The sequence below is a fragment of the Ctenopharyngodon idella genome, chromosome 10, assembly GCF_019924925.1.
Source record: "Ctenopharyngodon idella isolate HZGC_01 chromosome 10, HZGC01, whole genome shotgun sequence".
Lineage (NCBI taxonomy): Eukaryota > Metazoa > Chordata > Actinopteri > Cypriniformes > Xenocyprididae > Ctenopharyngodon > Ctenopharyngodon idella.
Genome location: NC_067229.1, coordinates 31,823,309 through 31,840,737, shown reverse-complemented (window position 1 = coordinate 31,840,737; position 17,429 = coordinate 31,823,309). Strand labels below are relative to the sequence as shown.

The 17,429-nt window shown below is 35.1% G+C and overlaps 2 protein-coding genes across 4 annotated transcripts in view; both read right to left on the bottom strand.

Moving 5' to 3' along the window:
- igsf9a (immunoglobulin superfamily, member 9a) overlaps positions 1–11,688 on the bottom strand; it is a 32,239-nt gene extending 20,551 nt beyond the window's left edge. For 2 of the 3 annotated variants that reach the window (XM_051908360.1, XM_051908361.1), the window contains exons 1-3: positions 11,396–11,679; positions 5,928–6,012; positions 5,538–5,732 (exon numbers count right to left, since the gene is read on the bottom strand). In XM_051908360.1, coding sequence (XP_051764320.1) covers positions 5,538–5,732; positions 5,928–5,985 — 253 coding nt within the window. In that variant the 5' untranslated portion in view covers positions 5,986–6,012; positions 11,396–11,679. Of the gene's footprint in view, positions 1–5,537; positions 5,733–5,927; positions 6,013–11,395 lie in introns of all 3 variants that reach the window. The other variant, XM_051908363.1, reaches the window with a different exon arrangement.
- A 3,102-nt stretch (positions 11,689–14,790) lies between these two features.
- tmem230a (transmembrane protein 230a) lies at positions 14,791–16,928 on the bottom strand. Its single transcript, XM_051908423.1, has 4 exons — positions 16,715–16,928; positions 16,046–16,240; positions 15,838–15,960; positions 14,791–15,750 (listed from the first exon to the last, which is right to left on the bottom strand). The coding sequence occupies exons 2-4, from the start codon at positions 16,142–16,144 to the stop codon at positions 15,610–15,612; spliced, it is 363 nt and encodes a 120-aa protein (XP_051764383.1). The 5' UTR covers positions 16,145–16,240; positions 16,715–16,928; the 3' UTR covers positions 14,791–15,609.
- Positions 16,929–17,429: the final 501 nt, after the last annotated feature.

Sequence of the window (17,429 nt, the reverse complement as noted above, 5' to 3'; positions counted from 1 at the left end):
AAGCTAATGCAAGGGCTAGAAATCAATTAATCCTTTGTTGATACTTCCTCGTCATCTTGCAGAGTGCAGTTCATGTTTGCATAGCAACAACAGAAGCCACAGGAGCGAAAGCGCTTTGGAAAGGAGGAGAAAGTGGCGCGGCCGTGCTTTCCACGCATTTTTAGACGCGACATATGAACGGCCCCAAACACGGTGCATTCCTTCAGATTAATGCCGTTGAAGCAAAAGTCAGTGCCGATTGTAATGAACTGCATATGTGCGTGATGAGATAAGGTCCTTGTCGCAGGTCCTAGCAGACAGATACAACTGTAAAATGCTCACTGCTGTTCACCGTGCGAGAATGACTGAAAAAAAGTCAGGAATCGATAAACAGAATCGAAATGCGCGCAACGTATCGAATACCCGGTTCTTTGAAATGTGGAACTCATTCTAAAATGGAACAGGTTCTCGATACCCAACCCTAGTTACTACAGTGGTTCAACCTTAATGTTATGAAGGGACGAGAATACTATTTATGCGCAAAAACAAAACAAAAATAACGACTTTATTTAACAATTTCTTCTCTTCCCTGTCAGTCTCCTACGCTGTTTACGTAGTTAACACAGTACAGCACTTCCATGTTCTATGTCAGCGTAAACAGCGTAGGAGAATGACAGGGAAGCTATTGACGGAGTGCCGTTTTTCTGTCCAGAATAACACAAGTTCAAATGTGATACTAATTTTATACAACAGCTCAATAAATAAGAAGTTAATATTGTGTTATTTTTGACACAATATTGTCTGTTTTGCTCAATTTTGCCAACAAAAATATAAAGACAAACCAAACTGTTCATTTCTGAGCAACACACAACGGCATTTCATTTACGAATCTGTGATTTAAACGAATCGGGTGAACCAATGATTCAATGGACCATTACTTTACTTCACACCTGAATGAATCAGCCATTTGAACGAATTGAACGAATGAATGAATGACTCAATAACTTAATCGTTAAGACATACCGCCACCTACTGGCAGTATTAGTTTCTTATTTATAGTATAATTTCATTAAAAATGATTATATATTTCCATATATATATATATATATATATATATAAAACATTAAAAGTATAGTTGAAATGAAAATTCAGTCATAATTTACTCAACCTCATGGTCCAAAAGTTTATGTGTAATACATATTATGTTGAATCAAATAAAATATTTCTTCCTGAAGCTACTTTTTTAATGTCTATTTGATGCTTTACACAATAATGATTTCAAATTATTTTTGGGGGGTAATTTCTCAGCCAAATTTGATGTGCGATTTATTTGAAGTTAATTAGATTAATTAATCCACATCATGTAATTAATTTGATTAAAAATTTTAACGGCTTGACATCCCTAATTACAAAACATCAAAACATAAAAAAACACCATCTGTGTGTGTGTTCACCTGTTTCCTAGTTCAGCAAAGATCAATTTGAAGTTTCACATGCAAGTATTAACTCACTTGTTTACTTATGACTGTCTGACTAACCATTTCCCACTGAGCAGATCACAGTCAAACAAACACACGCTTGCTCCGTTGCTTAGTCGACGACGAGTCAAATCTCAGGAGAAACTAATATTAGACTCCTTACTGTATGGAGTAACATATGCTGCCATTTGTATCTATTTGCTTTATCATTTGAAACCAATGTTAGACCAGGTTTATGCTGTAGAAATACAAATACAGTTATTTTAAGAGGTTTAAGTTACAGCTGTTAAATCATGTTTAAAAACAATCTTTTAGGAATACGCTGGAAGAATGATCTGTAATAAAGTCTATCTGAGTAACACTCAAGTCACCACTTTCACCTATTCAAATTTAAGGTTTGCTAGTTGCAGGTTTAATTCAACCAGTCTAATGACTTGAGGCTATGAAACCTGGAGTCTAAATCCTATCCGCTGCCTTGTATCCCAGAGACATTGTGTCACCTCTTGGCACAGTTTTCCCAGGTAGGGACTCTCCAGTTTCAGCTCAGGAAAGCAAAGGTCGGGTTTCACACCACAGTCGTCATCTGTATTCTTTTTTATTGTGTTTTAAGACACTGTTATCTTTTGAAATTTGAATCATCATGATGGGCTACTGGGAGGTTGCTTGGTTTGATCAGACCAATGGCCTTTCAAGATAGCGTGCTGCTCATTAGGAAGAGTTTTGACTCTGTAGAGTTTTTGAATGCTGAGGGGGATGGGTGGTCCTTTGGAATAGAGAGTGTCACTAAAAAGTCCTCACACTTCACTGCAATCTATAGATCTCATTAACTTTGTGAAGTAATCTTATGATATAATTAATTCCACCACTATAAGCGGCCAATGTAATTTTAGGTTTCTAGATTTTTTTTTTCTTTTCTTAATCTGGTTATGGTATAGCAAAATGACCACCACAAAACCTAAATGTGCTTTTGATTTTGTTGTGTGTGACAATTTTGAATGATATTAATATGGAGTTGACACACGAGACACTATCCCAGCTAATAATGATTTTGTGCTCAAGATTTAAGAATATTATTAAAGACCAGATAAATTTTAATGAACATTCTATTAACGTTGCTGGATGAAAGTTTGTTTATAACTTTGGGAGAAGCTTGCCAGAATGTTCTCTGTTAGCTAGGATATAGCCCAAGGCAATGAAATTCACACCAAGCTCACCCTTCACCTCTTCCCATGCTGCACCTGCCCCCCTCAACCCCACCTGCAGTTTTGCACTGCTCAAAAATTCCCGGCTTTACACCTTTTGTTTCTTTTCTTTGTTTCACATCACATAAAGTGACAGTTGTGACGCCCTCTAACCTTTATTCGGCTGTTGGTTTACATGAAGCCATTCATTCCTGCCTTTAGTTTACAAGGAAGGAATGTTAAACCCTTGAACAAATGTGAATAAAATCGATATTCAGTGTCGTTTAGTCTCATATTAACTACAAAACATGCTAAAAAATGTGGTGCCATTATCAATTGAACATTTGCCTATAAACAATGGCTTGTTTTGTTTTTTTAAAATTTGATACAATTTGCTTACAAATTATTGTTTGCCATACTTTATTTGCTTAAGTGTTCATTAAAAATGTTGTTTGTTGCACATGTAAACAATTTTCAACTGTTGCTTGTCACACAAGTAAAGACATTCACATTCAAAGCATTGCAGATTAACTTAAAAACTTTGTTGCATATGTAAACAAATTTGAGTATGCACCACTACATGTTGCACATGTAAACAAATTCATATATAAACTATTGCTTGTTGCACAAATAAAAAAAAAATCACATCTAAATTGTTGCTTGTCGAACAAGTAAAAAATTAAATTTTAAAGTTTTGCAAATTCACTTAAAAGATGTTGCTTTCTGCGCATGTAAACACATTTATTTATAAACTGTTGCTTGTCGCACAAGTAAACAAATTTACTCATAAAATGTTGCTTGTCGTACAAGTAAACAAATTTGCTTATGAACTGTCGCTTTTCACAGTAAACTAATTCACAATTCTTTATACATTAGTATATAATCCATTGCTTGTTGCATTAGTAAATAAATTAGGTTATAAACAAAGTTATGTCAGCTTTTTCAGTTTTTGCTGATGCTCAATAGGTTCGCATTCCATTGCCAGGGCAACATCGTGATGGACTGGTGCAGTGCTGTCTTTGCAAAAGGGACGAACTGCTTTAATGAATAAACTGCAGGGTTGAACCTGTCAGCCGCTCACTATGTGGAAGGTGAGGACTAATCCAAGCACAGAAACTTGCAGTGTTACCAAGGCAGCCTGTTTCTTTCTACGTTAGAGCCATTGTCTTTTTAAAAACAGGGGGGAAAAAGTATTTTCAGCATTGAAAGACTCTTTTCCCTGTAGACACCCTTTGTATTCCAGCTCCCAAAGACACAATAGGGACTTCTGCAATGAGAGGGGGAGAAACTAGCCGGTCCCACAGCACACAAAAGAGCAGAGTTACTGTAAGATGAGACGCGCTATGACCGAAGTGGTACTCAGGAGAACAAATTACGAAAGAGGTGAGAGATACCGCATTGTGGATAGTAGGATGTGGTTTACAATACGGCAGGCCCGGGTCGGCAGCCGTTTCGAAATTAAGTGCCATTTTTAATTTTTCTTTAACCACTGTGCCATACCTGTCCCAACTCAGAGGTCTTGACCTTTTCTATTAATAATGTAAAAAATAAAACCTAACATCAAAATTTCAATAAAATCTGTTGGAATGACATTCAATTAATTGTAGAAATTAGCTCGTAACATAATACATGACATAATATATAGCTGTGTCCTACATTTTGCATTCAACCTTAGTGCATGAGTTTCCCAATATTTCAAAAAATGTAACATGCAAAATTTAAGACACTGAAGAAATAGCATTATTTGGACCCTTTCTAACATATGACTTGAAAACAAATACCTACAAATACTGATCCCACACCAACTATCCTTGACTGAGCCAAATCTTAAAAGGTTAGTTCACCCAAAAATGAAATAAGGTAGTAAAGACATCATTAAAATAGTCCATGTTACTACAGTGGTTTAACCTTAATGTTATGAAGCGACGAGAATACTTTCTGTGCACAAAAACAAAACAAAAATAACTTTATTCAACAATTTTAACTGCTGTCATACACAGTTGATGTAGTGAACGCAGTTCAGTGCTTCCGTGTTCTATGTCAGAACGCTGACTCATTATTGGCAGGCTCCTGCGTCAGCATCACAATCATGTGTCATGCTGCTCACGTGTGCAGCTTTGACTAAGCCGCATTCGGACGTAAACACGGAAGCCTGCACTACATTCATTATGTCAACTGTGTATGACAACAGTTCAAATTGTTGAATAAAGTCGTTATTTTTGTTTTGTTTACGCACACAAAATTATTCTCGTCGCTTCATAACATTAAGGTTGAACCACTGTAGTCATGTTGACTATTTTAACAATGTATTTACTACCTTTCTGGACCTCAAAAGGTGCAACGTCGTTGCTGCCTACAGTATGTGTGGTTCAGAAACCCACGGATTTCATCAAAAATATCTTAATTTGTGTTCCGTAGATGAATGAAGGTTCGAACGATTATTTTCATTTTTGGGTGAACTAACCCTTTAATTCAGGCTAAATGCACAACACTGTTATTTATTATCCATTCATAGTTTTTATTCAACATTTTGTTTTTTATTTAAATTTGATACATTTTATTTGTACGTAAGCTTGTTACCATCATGGAATAGAAAAACAAAAAAATAGTAATTTTGACCTTTTATCTCTCAATTTTGAGCTTTTTTCTCTTATATATCACAATTTGTACTTTTCTTCTCAAAATTGCGAGAAAAATGTCAGAATTATGAGATATAAACTTGCAATTGTGGAAAAAAAAAATAGTCCGAATTGTGACAAAAAGTCACAATTACCTTTTTTATTTATTTTTTATTCCATGGCGGAAACTAGCTTCTAAATATTTTTGATGCACGGTCCAAACTTTCATGTGCCTAAGGTTGCTGACCCCTGCAATAGGCTCTCAGCGTTGAGGCACTTACCATCATAGTTGGGATGCACTCGAAGATTGTTCACTCCAAAGTGCATGAGGATGGGGATATCGTAGCCCTGACGCACCCACTCTATGACGTGCTGAGGGGCAGTGCTGCCCTTGTCCGGGGCTTGTAAACTGCATGTCAACACAGCAGTGTCCCCTTTCTTGGCACGGACGTGAGCTTCAGCTGCACTTGTGTGAACTAACAGAAAATAAATGTAAATTTTGTTAGTGAAAATAAAAGTAGTGAGTATTGTATGTATAATATATACAACTTATTATATAGATATACTAATATACTAATATATACATATGTATTTAAACCAACGATTATAAAACATAATCATGCATGTTTGAGCATATGTCAGTTATGAAGTAGTTGCTGTAAAATACTCACTGAATAGGGACAGTACTGCAACAATGACTTCCAACAAAGGAAGGTTCTTCAGTAGCATGATGGGTATTCATACAGATTCACATACCTGCAGAACATCAAACATACAAGATCAAGCAACAGGCAAACAAAACTCAACCACAGTGAAAGCATATTATACAGTATGTCACAAACATATCCACACCTTTTTTGCTTTGCCTGTTTCTGTAATCTTAGAGCACACAGGAGGATTATGGGATATTATGTACGGATTGTATTGTATATATGACCACAATAATCTCAACAACATATCTGCATTGAACTAATTCATGTATAAACTTAAACACTATATAAAGGAAGGTTGTAAAATTAGATTTATACTTTATGACTCAAACTTCCATTACGACATGTGATGCCTTCAGCTCAGGAGAGGACACTCCTTCCCAGCTATAAATGTGATTAAATACACTGTAACTACTGAAACAACCAATCGTTTATTACCTATCTATGCAAAATTAAACATTTGCATTATAATGTAATTCCACTGAAAAAAAATTATATATATATATATATATATATACAGTCAAACCAAAATTTATTCAGACACCTTGAACATTTCATTCATTAATACAGTTTATTCACTATAGTTTAAAAAAATGGTAATAAAATATGACAAGATCTCAGAGTTAAACTGTGTCAGAAAAAAATTATCTTAATTATGTCAGATAACACTTAAGCAAAACAAGGTCAGGTCAAAGTGTCTGAATTTTTGGTCCCAAATTTTTATCAATTTCACTGGTAGTCCACTGTATGAAGAATTTTTGGGTATAATATGTCACAGTTTACTTTATTTTCTTATCCTCACTTACATAAATGAACTATAGTGTCCTGCACCCACCCATAAAAATATGCATGTCACACTGCAGGAAACTGGTGTCACTGCTTGACATGTCACTATATATACTTAACCTGTGCAAAGATGACTTTACAGTGCGTATACCATCAATAATGGCCATGTGGGTAGACAGGAAGTTGCGAGACGATTGATAAAATGCCCTCAGAGAACATACAAAACTGCAGCCGAATGTCATTGAGTCATTAGTCTAACATTGCGGTCTTTGGTAAATCATTAACACATCAGGAAGCAATAGGTCTGTTGGGTGGCGCTGTAAATACTAAAGCGTGCGACTTGTGCGAAGGGTAAAGCTAGCACTCCGCTTAGCTCACTGTGAGCCTGTGCTACACACCAGTGCACTATGCAAACGCCCGCTCATTACCCCCCGTGTGCAATGAGGGAGAGCTATTCTTAAAGACTGCTGAAAGGGGTCCCAAGACAATCCCACATGTCACACGTTTCTCACCGCACACAAGTCTGTTCACTTTGTTACCGTCTATTCAGCGATTCAGAGAACTTGTGGTAGAAAAATCAGAGAACTTGAGTAATTCAGTAATACTTTTTGTAAAATGTACCACATCAGCTCTATGGGATGCTGATAAACCTGTTTTTCTCTGACAAAAGCTGGTAGGTAAGCGCTCTGCTGCGGTCTGTTGCCATCTAAGGGTAGACACTCAACTAACAGGGAATTTTCTCACTCAGAACTTTGGCTAATGTCCTAGCAATATTCTGTCAAAGTTATGAATAAACATTATTCCAGTAATGTTAATAGATAATTTGTTATCTAAAGTTATCTGGCCTTCTCAAACAGCACAAATGTTGCCCATGGAATGTTTTTTCTGAAATATTTTAGTTGGGCTTTCATCAAAGACGTTTGTCTAAATATTATTTAAGTGTTGTTACTTACTACTTGTTTCAGAACGTTCAGTAACGTTCCCATAACGTTTGCAAAATGATAAAATGGAACATTGATAAAATGGAATGTTTTCAATAAGGTTCGCATAACCAAGAAAAGAAAAAAAAAAGTTTTTAAAATATTTAAAAATGTGTCGTTTTGAACATTCAGAAGAAACTGAGAAATAGTGTTTTCATATCTTCAGGAGAACATTAGCAACACCTTCTTAGAACGTATTTTTGGTAGTTGGGCAACACCATCCCAGCTAGACCAAAGTCCTACATAAATTACCAAGCACACAAAAGCTGTCTTTTTGATTTACTGTTTTACTGTAGTTTCAATAACCAACAGTAAAATCCTATTTATTAACCTTTGGGGGCAAGGGTTTGAGTACTTGGCCATTATAAATAACCAGGGAACAAACATTGTATTATACCAATTTCTGTCTATAAATACACCAGACTGGGGCCGTATTGTAGGTTATGCTAATTCAAGGGACTGAAAGAGTTGAGTCGTCCATTCATTCTTGGCTTTTACAAAGGACGGGCTAAACTCACGTCACAAATTTCTCTCAGTCAATAAATCTGGCTGTGTTGTGAAGGAACAGGGCCAAATCGAGCGTGAAAGCTAAATATAGTCCACTCATTATAAGCTTAACCTTAATGTGAAAGGATCAGCAGTCATTCAATTATTCATATCTGACCTATTCTGCATACAAGTAAATGAAGATGACAATAACACTCAGAGATTAAATTTAAACTAGTTGGCTGTAAATATGTTCTATATCAGATAAAGGAGTGTTAGGTCAAATTATTAATGTATGACTGGGGTCAATTTGATCTTAAGTCAACAAGAATTCAAAATTGACACTAAAATATAAAAAGTTACTTTTGTAACTTGTGTTTTACAGTCTAATTGTGTACAGATCATTAGTCTTGTGTTATTACAAATAAATAACACAAATGTTTTTTGAATGCGTTTTTGGTTAAATGCCTGAAATAAGGTTTGTGGTGAACAACACAATCTCAAGATATTTTCACACGTTATTATTCTACTACATAAAATACATCAGTACCTCTTCTGGCGATGGTACTTATGCTTCAAAATCAAAGTTGTGTTCATTTGTGAAGATTTTGTTGGTCATAGACCTTACTTTCTGCAATAATCCAAAAGCTAATGGAAAAATCTTATTGGGTTTTTGTCAAGAGAACCAGGGTGATGCTAATTTCCAGGTTTGCCCACAAAAATGTCACCACTGTAGTGCTCTACATAACATCCAGTTTTGACATTTAAATTCCCAATTTATAATATTTTGTCATTTCATATTATGGAAGTAAAATGAGATTTGAGGTGTGATTCATGTTGTCTTTAAATGAGGCCAAAGATGTTACGCAACCTCACATGATTGTGCTCCTTTGAGATGTGGCAAAGCAATAAACTAACTCGAACTTCAAAGAAGTAAAGCAAACATTGTAAAGGATGAAACAAACAAGAAACATTCACACTAGCAACTTGCAAGAGAACGATTTACTCTTTAAAAGCCTTTAAAACAGTAGTCATGGCATACTGTGAAAGTGAGTGCTATATTTACAAAAGCATTTGTTCATTAGAGCAAATAAACAGATCAGCTGTAGCAGCTGGACCTGAAACTCTGAAGCTCAGAGCAGATTCCCTGCTGACGAGCTCACGGATTTAATCAGCCAAATGGACTAACCATTGATTTGTAGAGGTCAGAAATGTTAACCCACTTTCCTTATTTTACAAAGCTACCAACAATACCCTTTTTACAAACTCAACAGATGATGTAGCCAGATGTGCACTTTAAAAACAATTGCAAACTCATTTTTGAATAATAGAGATTTAGCTGCTATGGATTGTTTTGGTTATATTATAAACCAGTTAAAATGATCTAAAAATAAAAGAAAATGAGATCACTGTTTGTATGAGGAACAAAATTTTCAGTGAAGCACAAAGTTGACCATGAATTTGTCAGTCACCAACATGCAAATTCCTCCCATGGCACCAACAAAAACAAAACATTTCCACTGAAAAAAAGCAAAAAGTGTCAAACAATCAGCCATTTGGTGATGAGGGAAAGTGCCATATCCATGACAGTGTTGATTACAGATTTACCAAAACAGTGATAATCATTTAACAACATTGCATCTGCAAGCATCATAATCCATACATTGCATAGTGCTGTGCATGAAAGCTCACTGATTCATGAGAGCTGGGATCAGACACAGACACTCAGTGTAATCCAGGATAATCTGGCTGCAGTCTGGAAAAAGTGACAGATTAATATCAAAGTTAATAAGAGCGATGACTCTGACCGGCGTATACTCTGTGGTATACTGGTGAATTTGACTACATTAAGCAGCAGACGACTCACTCTGGATCGACACGTGAGTCACACTAAGCTTATTTGACAAAATGGAAAATCTATTGTTACAACCTTTGTTTACACTCAATAACGATTGTTTACACTCAGGAAAGTTTGATCAATAAATGCTTATTGAACTTCAGTAATGGCAATACAATAAGAGTTACCTAAGAGGGAAAAATGATTAAATGTCCAAATATAGTATGATGTGCTGTAGAAGAACAGGTCAGAAATTTAAGGTTAATAAGATTTACAGATTTCTACACTAACCTACATATAGTCTACGGCTGTTTTGGATATTGTAAGACACTATGTTGGATAGATGTTGGCAATTTGTTTGCCATAACTTGACCTGCCCCCACAAATCCACTTGCAAAACCCTTTAATTCCACCATGCTGAACTGCAACTGGCAGTCAAATGCTAGATAAATACCCCACTTTTCCAACAAACAACAACAAAAAAAGCCAAAATCTACTTTGGCACAATAGAGCCAAATCAGCATATAAATGTTGCTGGCAATGTACATCTTAAGTTTGGCAAATGAACATGATCCTGTGCAAGAGGATAGATAGATAGATAGATAGATAGATAGATAGATAGATAGATAGAATTCATCACATGATGGAATTTGTAGAGTAGGCAAGTATGTAAACCATATAGATTTAGGGCAGCGTGACTCGTGAAAGTAGCTTATAAACAGGCTATATCCCAGCTAACAGGGAACCTTCTGGTAACTTTAAATAACGTTCTGGAAAGGTTTTCTCAAAGATATGAGCAAACGTTCTTTCAAAGTTATCTTGTTCTCAAAACATTAGGACTAAAACATTAAATACATTGTACATGGAACGTTTTTTTGTTTTTTTGTTTTTTTTTTCTGAAACGTACAGTATTATTTGGACGTTCATAAATGCTTTTTTTTTTAATATTATACTTGTTACTTTTGAACGTTATCTGAACATTTTGAAACGTTCCCATAATGTTTGAAAAATTATCAAATGAAATGTTGCCTTAACGTTCGCATAACCAAGTATGTTTTTAAACCATAAAATCGTTTTAAGCGTTCAGAGAACATTCAAAATTAAAGCTTTTATAACTTATTGGGAACGTAAAGAGACATTCTTAAAACATTTTTTGTTATCTGTGTAAGCGACTTTAACTTACTCTGAATTAATAGCTCTGTTAACGCTTATTACACAAAACCCACAATTAATTACCAAGTGTTTAAATTACACATTACATTCTCAATTTAGAAATGTTTATTCTTTCCTATCTACCTTAGAGAATGAAACTTGTAAGAGACTGTGTTGTTTATACTCACCTGTATCACTTTATCTATCAGCTGTAGTAAGCAGCGCTGTTTTGCTTTGAAGACGGAAATACCACGAAGACAATTATTCCAAAAGTAAGAAATTATACTCTCTCATGCGTTAATTCCATATCACAATCAATTCTCAAGGGCAACTTCGGAAACTTTGCCAGTAAAATATTATTTTCCTCTTGTTTCTATGAATGACATGAAGAAAAACAGGCGCATAAACTTTGTCTCTATGGGAGGTTTGAGCTCGCGCATCAGCTCACCTCTCGCGTTGAGTTCACTCCTCCTGCTGCTGTTGTACAAAACTAATGCAAACATGAGAGCGCATGCGCAGAGAGCACAAGGCGAAACAAATGGACCAGTACACAAATTTGCACATACTCAGCTGTTGATAAACAAGTCAGAAGAAAAAAAAAAACATCGTTTTAATTACAAAGGAACACTTCAATTGTTTTTAACATTTAATATAGAAAAAAAAAAATAGTGATGTGTGCAATAATTCATCAGCACTACATACAGGCATAAGGCATTTCATACAGATAGCCTAACTCTCACAATACAGAGGCGTGTCTGCTGTACTTTGGTCAAGATTCTGATCTTGTTTGTCATCATTCTAGGCACAAGTAAATCACTCCTGAGCCTGCAAGCACCCAGTAAACTAATGAACAATGACGACTCACGGTGTTTGTGATGTGGGATGGATAAAATAGGACCTAAGTGAAAAAAATGCCATGGGTGTTGCCATGAATTTCAGTGCTGATAATGCATAGTAATAAAGAGGTGCATGAATAATACAAACATACAAAACACTACTATGCTTTACCTGCAATGAAAATCATAACCCAATAAATGTTGTCTTCTTCTAAACAATGTTTATTACTATTATTAATTACCATCACCATCAATATTACTAATAATACTTATCATTTCTTCTTCTTATTATTATTATTATTACTATTATTGTTATAGATAATGTCAAATATCTCACTCAAAAATGAAAATTCTGTCATCATTTACTCGTCCTCAAGTTGTTTTAAACCTGTATGAATTTCTTTCTTCCGCTTAACACAAAAGAAAATATTTTGAAGAATATGGGTAACCAAACAGTTGATGGAAAATCAACTGTGGAAAAAAATACTATGGAAATCAATGGGGCCCATCAACTGTTTGGTTACCAACATTCTTCAAAATATCTTCTTTTGTGTTCACTGTTCAGCAGAAGAAATAAATTCATAGGCCTAGGTTTGGAACAACTTTAGGGTGAGTAAATGATGACAGAATTTTTATTATGGGTGAACTATCCCTTTAAAATAGTTTACTTTCCGTAGCCTTGACAAGCTCATTATAACCCAAGGGTCTTCAAATTTAACCAGGTCAAATGTTCCTTGTTACATGCGGTATTAAAATGAGTGTCTTAAACCTGGCATTTTAAGCCGCCTATTTATGAGATGAAACCAGGATGAAACACTAGTTTGCGGGGCCCCTAGCGGTAGTGGACAGCTTGCTTTGCAGTGAGTACAACACTTGAAACTATTTACCACTAGAGGGCAGTAAAGTGCAGCGACGTTCGGAAAGAAACACTACCCTACTGCATATTGCACAGCAGGCCTGTAAACTATGCATTATGCAACAACGTTTAGAACAGTAGTATTCTATACTAATATCCCCATTACATTGGAAATGCAAACTGTTATAAATTAAGAATGATCTAAAGAAAAAAGGTGGCTGATATTACTGATACTGATATTCACCAATCACGCTGGGAAGTGGGAACTGAATGTACAGCTCATTTCATTGTGGGATACAGCACCCAGTTTCGTGTCTTCTGTTACTTCACATTGTGGCAAATGCAGTATAAGTCATCAGACTATATAATGCAAGAATAGCTACTATAAGAGAAGTATGAAAGGTGTGCCACAGGGTTATTGTAGTTAACTGAAACTAAAACTAAAAAAAAAAAAAAGAAAGTTGTTGCTAGAAATAAAATAAATGTGAACTGAAATAAAATATTTTAAAAAAATTAGACTGATTTTATTTCAGCTATTTTCAACATTTCATTTAGTTTAACTTGATGTCCTAAAATAAGTGAAACTGAAATAAAAACTAATAAAATTATATCTATAGACATGTTTAAAAAAATAACAAAAAATGACAAAAACACAACCAAATTACTATAGTACGAAAATTAAAATGAAAACAGAAAATTTAAAAATAAAAAATAAAAATTCATAATATTAAAAATACAATAGTATCTCAACACAGGACACCATTCTAAACAATCTACTAATTTCTGGACTTCTATACACCAATAAGCCAAAACATTATGACCACCTGCCTAATATGCTGTTGGTCCTCCATGTGCTGCCAAAACAGCACCGACCTGCCGAGGCATGGACTCTACAAGACCCCTTAAGGCGTCCTGTAGGATCTGGCACCAAGACATTAGCAGCAGATCCTTCAAGTCCTGTTGGATCGAACTTGTTGGTCTAGCACATCCCACAGATGCTCAATTAGATTGAGACTGGGGAATTTGGAGGCCAGAGCAGCACCTTGAGCTCTTCATTATGTTCCTTAAACCATTCCTGAAAAATGTGTGCAGTGTGGCAGGGTGCATTATCCTGCTGAAAGAGGCCACTGCCATCAGGGAACACCATTGTCATGAAGGGGTGTACCTGGTCTGCAACAATGTTTAGGTACGTGTCAAATTAACATCCACATGAATGGCCAGACCCAGTGTTTCCCAGAAGAACACTGCGCAGAGCATCACACACCCCTAACCGGCTTGTAATCATCCCACAGTGCGTCTTGGTGCCATCACTTCCCCAGGTAAACGGCGCACACATACAGCCGTCCACATGATGTAAAAGAAAATGGGACTCATCAGACCAGGCAAACTACTTCCACTACTCTAAGGTACACTTCCAACGCTCACATGCCCCACACAGCCCCAATACGCAGCAGTGCGATGGAATGCGCTGTGACACATTCTTCCCGTAACCATCATTAATATTTTGTGCGACTTTGACCCATTCGCCTTGCCATAACAATTTGGCCCTTGTCAAAGGTGATTAGATCTATATTCCTGCCCATTTTCAAAAACATTGATTACAAAAAACTGATTTGCTTACCATCTAATCTACCCAGACTTTTATTTGTGACCTTGTTAAGAGATGATATAACAAAATCATAATTATTAATTAAATTAACTCTTTTGTCACTTATAAGATTGTAATACTGTTACTTGGAACCTTTTCAAAGCATATTAGTATTTTAATTAAAAATATTTAATTAATTCATACCTCTCATAATCTTCAGTGGTTCTCAAAATACAACACTTTTTGCTCCATCACAAATAATTAGAACATCAATACTTCATTCATTTTCAAACCAAACAGATGGATGAATAAAACCAGTTTATTCCACAAAACAATACTGCCATAGCAATTACACTACCAGTAAAACTTTGGACACATTACCTCAATCTTTATTTTTAGTATAATTATCCACATTTTAAAATAATTAAGTCATTAATTAACTACAAAATAACAAATGGAAGTATGTGAACATAAATAGAAGTATATGGAGAAAAAATGTAGTGAAAAAAGTGAAACAAATCATAATTATCTTATCTTAAATATTTTCCTATGAACTTTATAGCTGCCTAGATTGCAGCTACTACTACAGTTTTACATTGTGAAGACGTTCACATGTATATAAGATGCTTTTTGACTGCTTTTCATCACTTTCCAAACTAACTTATCCAGTGAAAAAAAAAAAAAGAAAAAAAGAAAATGTATATATTTTTATCAATATACATTTGTGTACAAATCTAATTTAAAATATAAAAAGTGTCCAAACGTTTCACTGATAGTGTATATACAGTAAGTAACATGTTCCATTACAGAAAACATCAATTTCAAGCTTTTAAAATGATACTTCTTCAAACAGTTTTACAAAAGCTAGGAAAATATCAGCATATTTCTTGTTGGCCTTTTATGTATTTAGCTAAATAAATACTCTTAATATTGCACTTCTTTTTTCCTTTTGGTAAAATAAAGGTATTCAGCTCAATAAAGCTCAGCCAAGCCACTGTGTGCCACGGTTTCTCTCCTAGAGAAACTTATAGTAAATAAAGAATGAATGTCTTAAGGCAAATCATGCAAAACAGCTGCAGAAAGACACACAGAAGTAACAGCATTTAGTATGACTAGATCCATTTAGTCATCAAAGTCTGGGATGTCATCGTAAGAAAAACCACGGTAACCCTTGGAAGCATAATAAGCAATCCGCAAATGATAGAATCCAGGAAGAAAGATCAGTATTCCGATGATGAGAACTGGGATTGTGCGATCTGGGTTCTACAACAAGACCATAAATTACTGTCAAACATAGTTACAGATATGTTCATCTTTTTTGATTACAATACAGCAGTTTTGTCTACTCACCGTGACATGAATGATTCCTGCCAAAAGAAGTGATCCAACAATTATCAATACAGATCCAACCAGAAATAGGAACGTTGCCAGGGCAATGGCCTTGTAGGGTACTTTAGGTGGGGTTTTCTTGAACTATAAAACAGTGTTTAATTTAATATATGACAAATAGAGACATATGTAATACCATTTAGATATTTTCTACATCAAGTTTTCTCACCTGTAGATCAATGTAGCCTTCATCACTATCTGCCAGCCTGGAGTATTTCACCTTATTGTTTGGAGCAGCACTGGCTGTGTTGTTTCGAGTCGCCATCATGATGTTGTTTAGGCTTGTTGGCACTTGAAGATGAAGAAGAGCAGCAAACTATACTGAAACTATCTGAGAGTGCATCCGCTTCTGATGTGGTTTATTCTGGGAGACCAGAAGAAGGTTTTAACTCATAACAAATGCAACACATTTAGTTCAGCATGAAAGTCATGTTGGATTTGTTTTCTATCATTTGAAATTACCAGTCACCACAGAAGTTCAAATACACGACAGTAATTTGATAGCATCCTGGTGATATAGTGATATAGATATTGTCTCATAGATAGATAATTACTTAATAGCAGCTATTATATAGTTATTCAATAAACCCAAGAAGTTATTTATACAGTCTGTGTCATGAATCTTGTATTGACGTTTCAGACTTCATCAGATTTATGCAGTGAAAAAAAAAGTATAGGGTTTACTTTGAAGCGATTTTTACTCCAAAAATTGCTAGTAAATTTCACAAATAATTACAAATAAACAGCAAGTAACAAATTTTGAGTAGAAAGACTAAAATAGTATAGCATTTTTACAGTGTAGTTGGGCAGTTTGCAGAGGCGTTCATAATATACTCACCAGCTAATACAAAACCGTGTCTTTAAGCATATACTGTTTCACTAACGAACAAAATAACCAAAGATGCGGCGTTATTTAATGTCGTTTCGAGCATCCGGGCTGAATTTTGATCTACTATTGCCACAGAACTACGAAAACTTTCTTTTCCCCCCTGAAAACACTACTCGTCCCTCTGTGGACATTGTTTACTTCCTTATTATTCCCTTTCCAATCTGCGCGCGCGCAGGAAAGAAGCCCAGTGGCAGCCAATAACAACTGGTCTTACGCACGCGACAAATTACACACGAGTAAAATAAATAAATTACAATTTTTGCTCTATACATTACAATAATTACACATGAAATCGATTTTAAACAGTACATTAGTAAAATAAATAATTCCAATGAATAAATATGCATGAACCAGAGATCAAATAAATAAACAAATAAATGACAAAATGAATGTGAATTTGATTTTAAATTACTATAGTTAAAAATAAAAAATACAGTGCATCAGTAAAACAACTTAAAAAAAAAAAAAAAACAATAAATTACATTGATCAAATTAAATTAAATTACCTCACACTGCTCGTTGTCATGGTTAGTTGTAGTAACGTGCACAACGAAAGGAGTAGAGAACAAAAACTACCTCCACAATAATAAATCCACAAGGAACACTCAGGAGATTGTAGGAGAAAACATTAACACAACCACGTTAAATAATGACACCGGATTGA

Bases quoted from the DNA above. Each gene is read 5' to 3' on its own strand.
- tmem230a (XM_051908423.1), bottom strand. From the start codon at position 16,144: ATGATGGCGACTCGAAACAACACAGCCAGTGCTGCTCCAAACAATAAG. The intron at 15,961-16,045 runs GTGAGAAAACTT...ACTGTTTTATAG, and splicing joins AAGGCTACATTGATCTACAG to TTCAAGAAAACCCCACCTAA. The intron at 15,751-15,837 runs GTGAGTAGACAA...GTCTTGTTGTAG, and splicing joins CAGGAATCATTCATGTCACG to AACCCAGATCGCACAATCCC.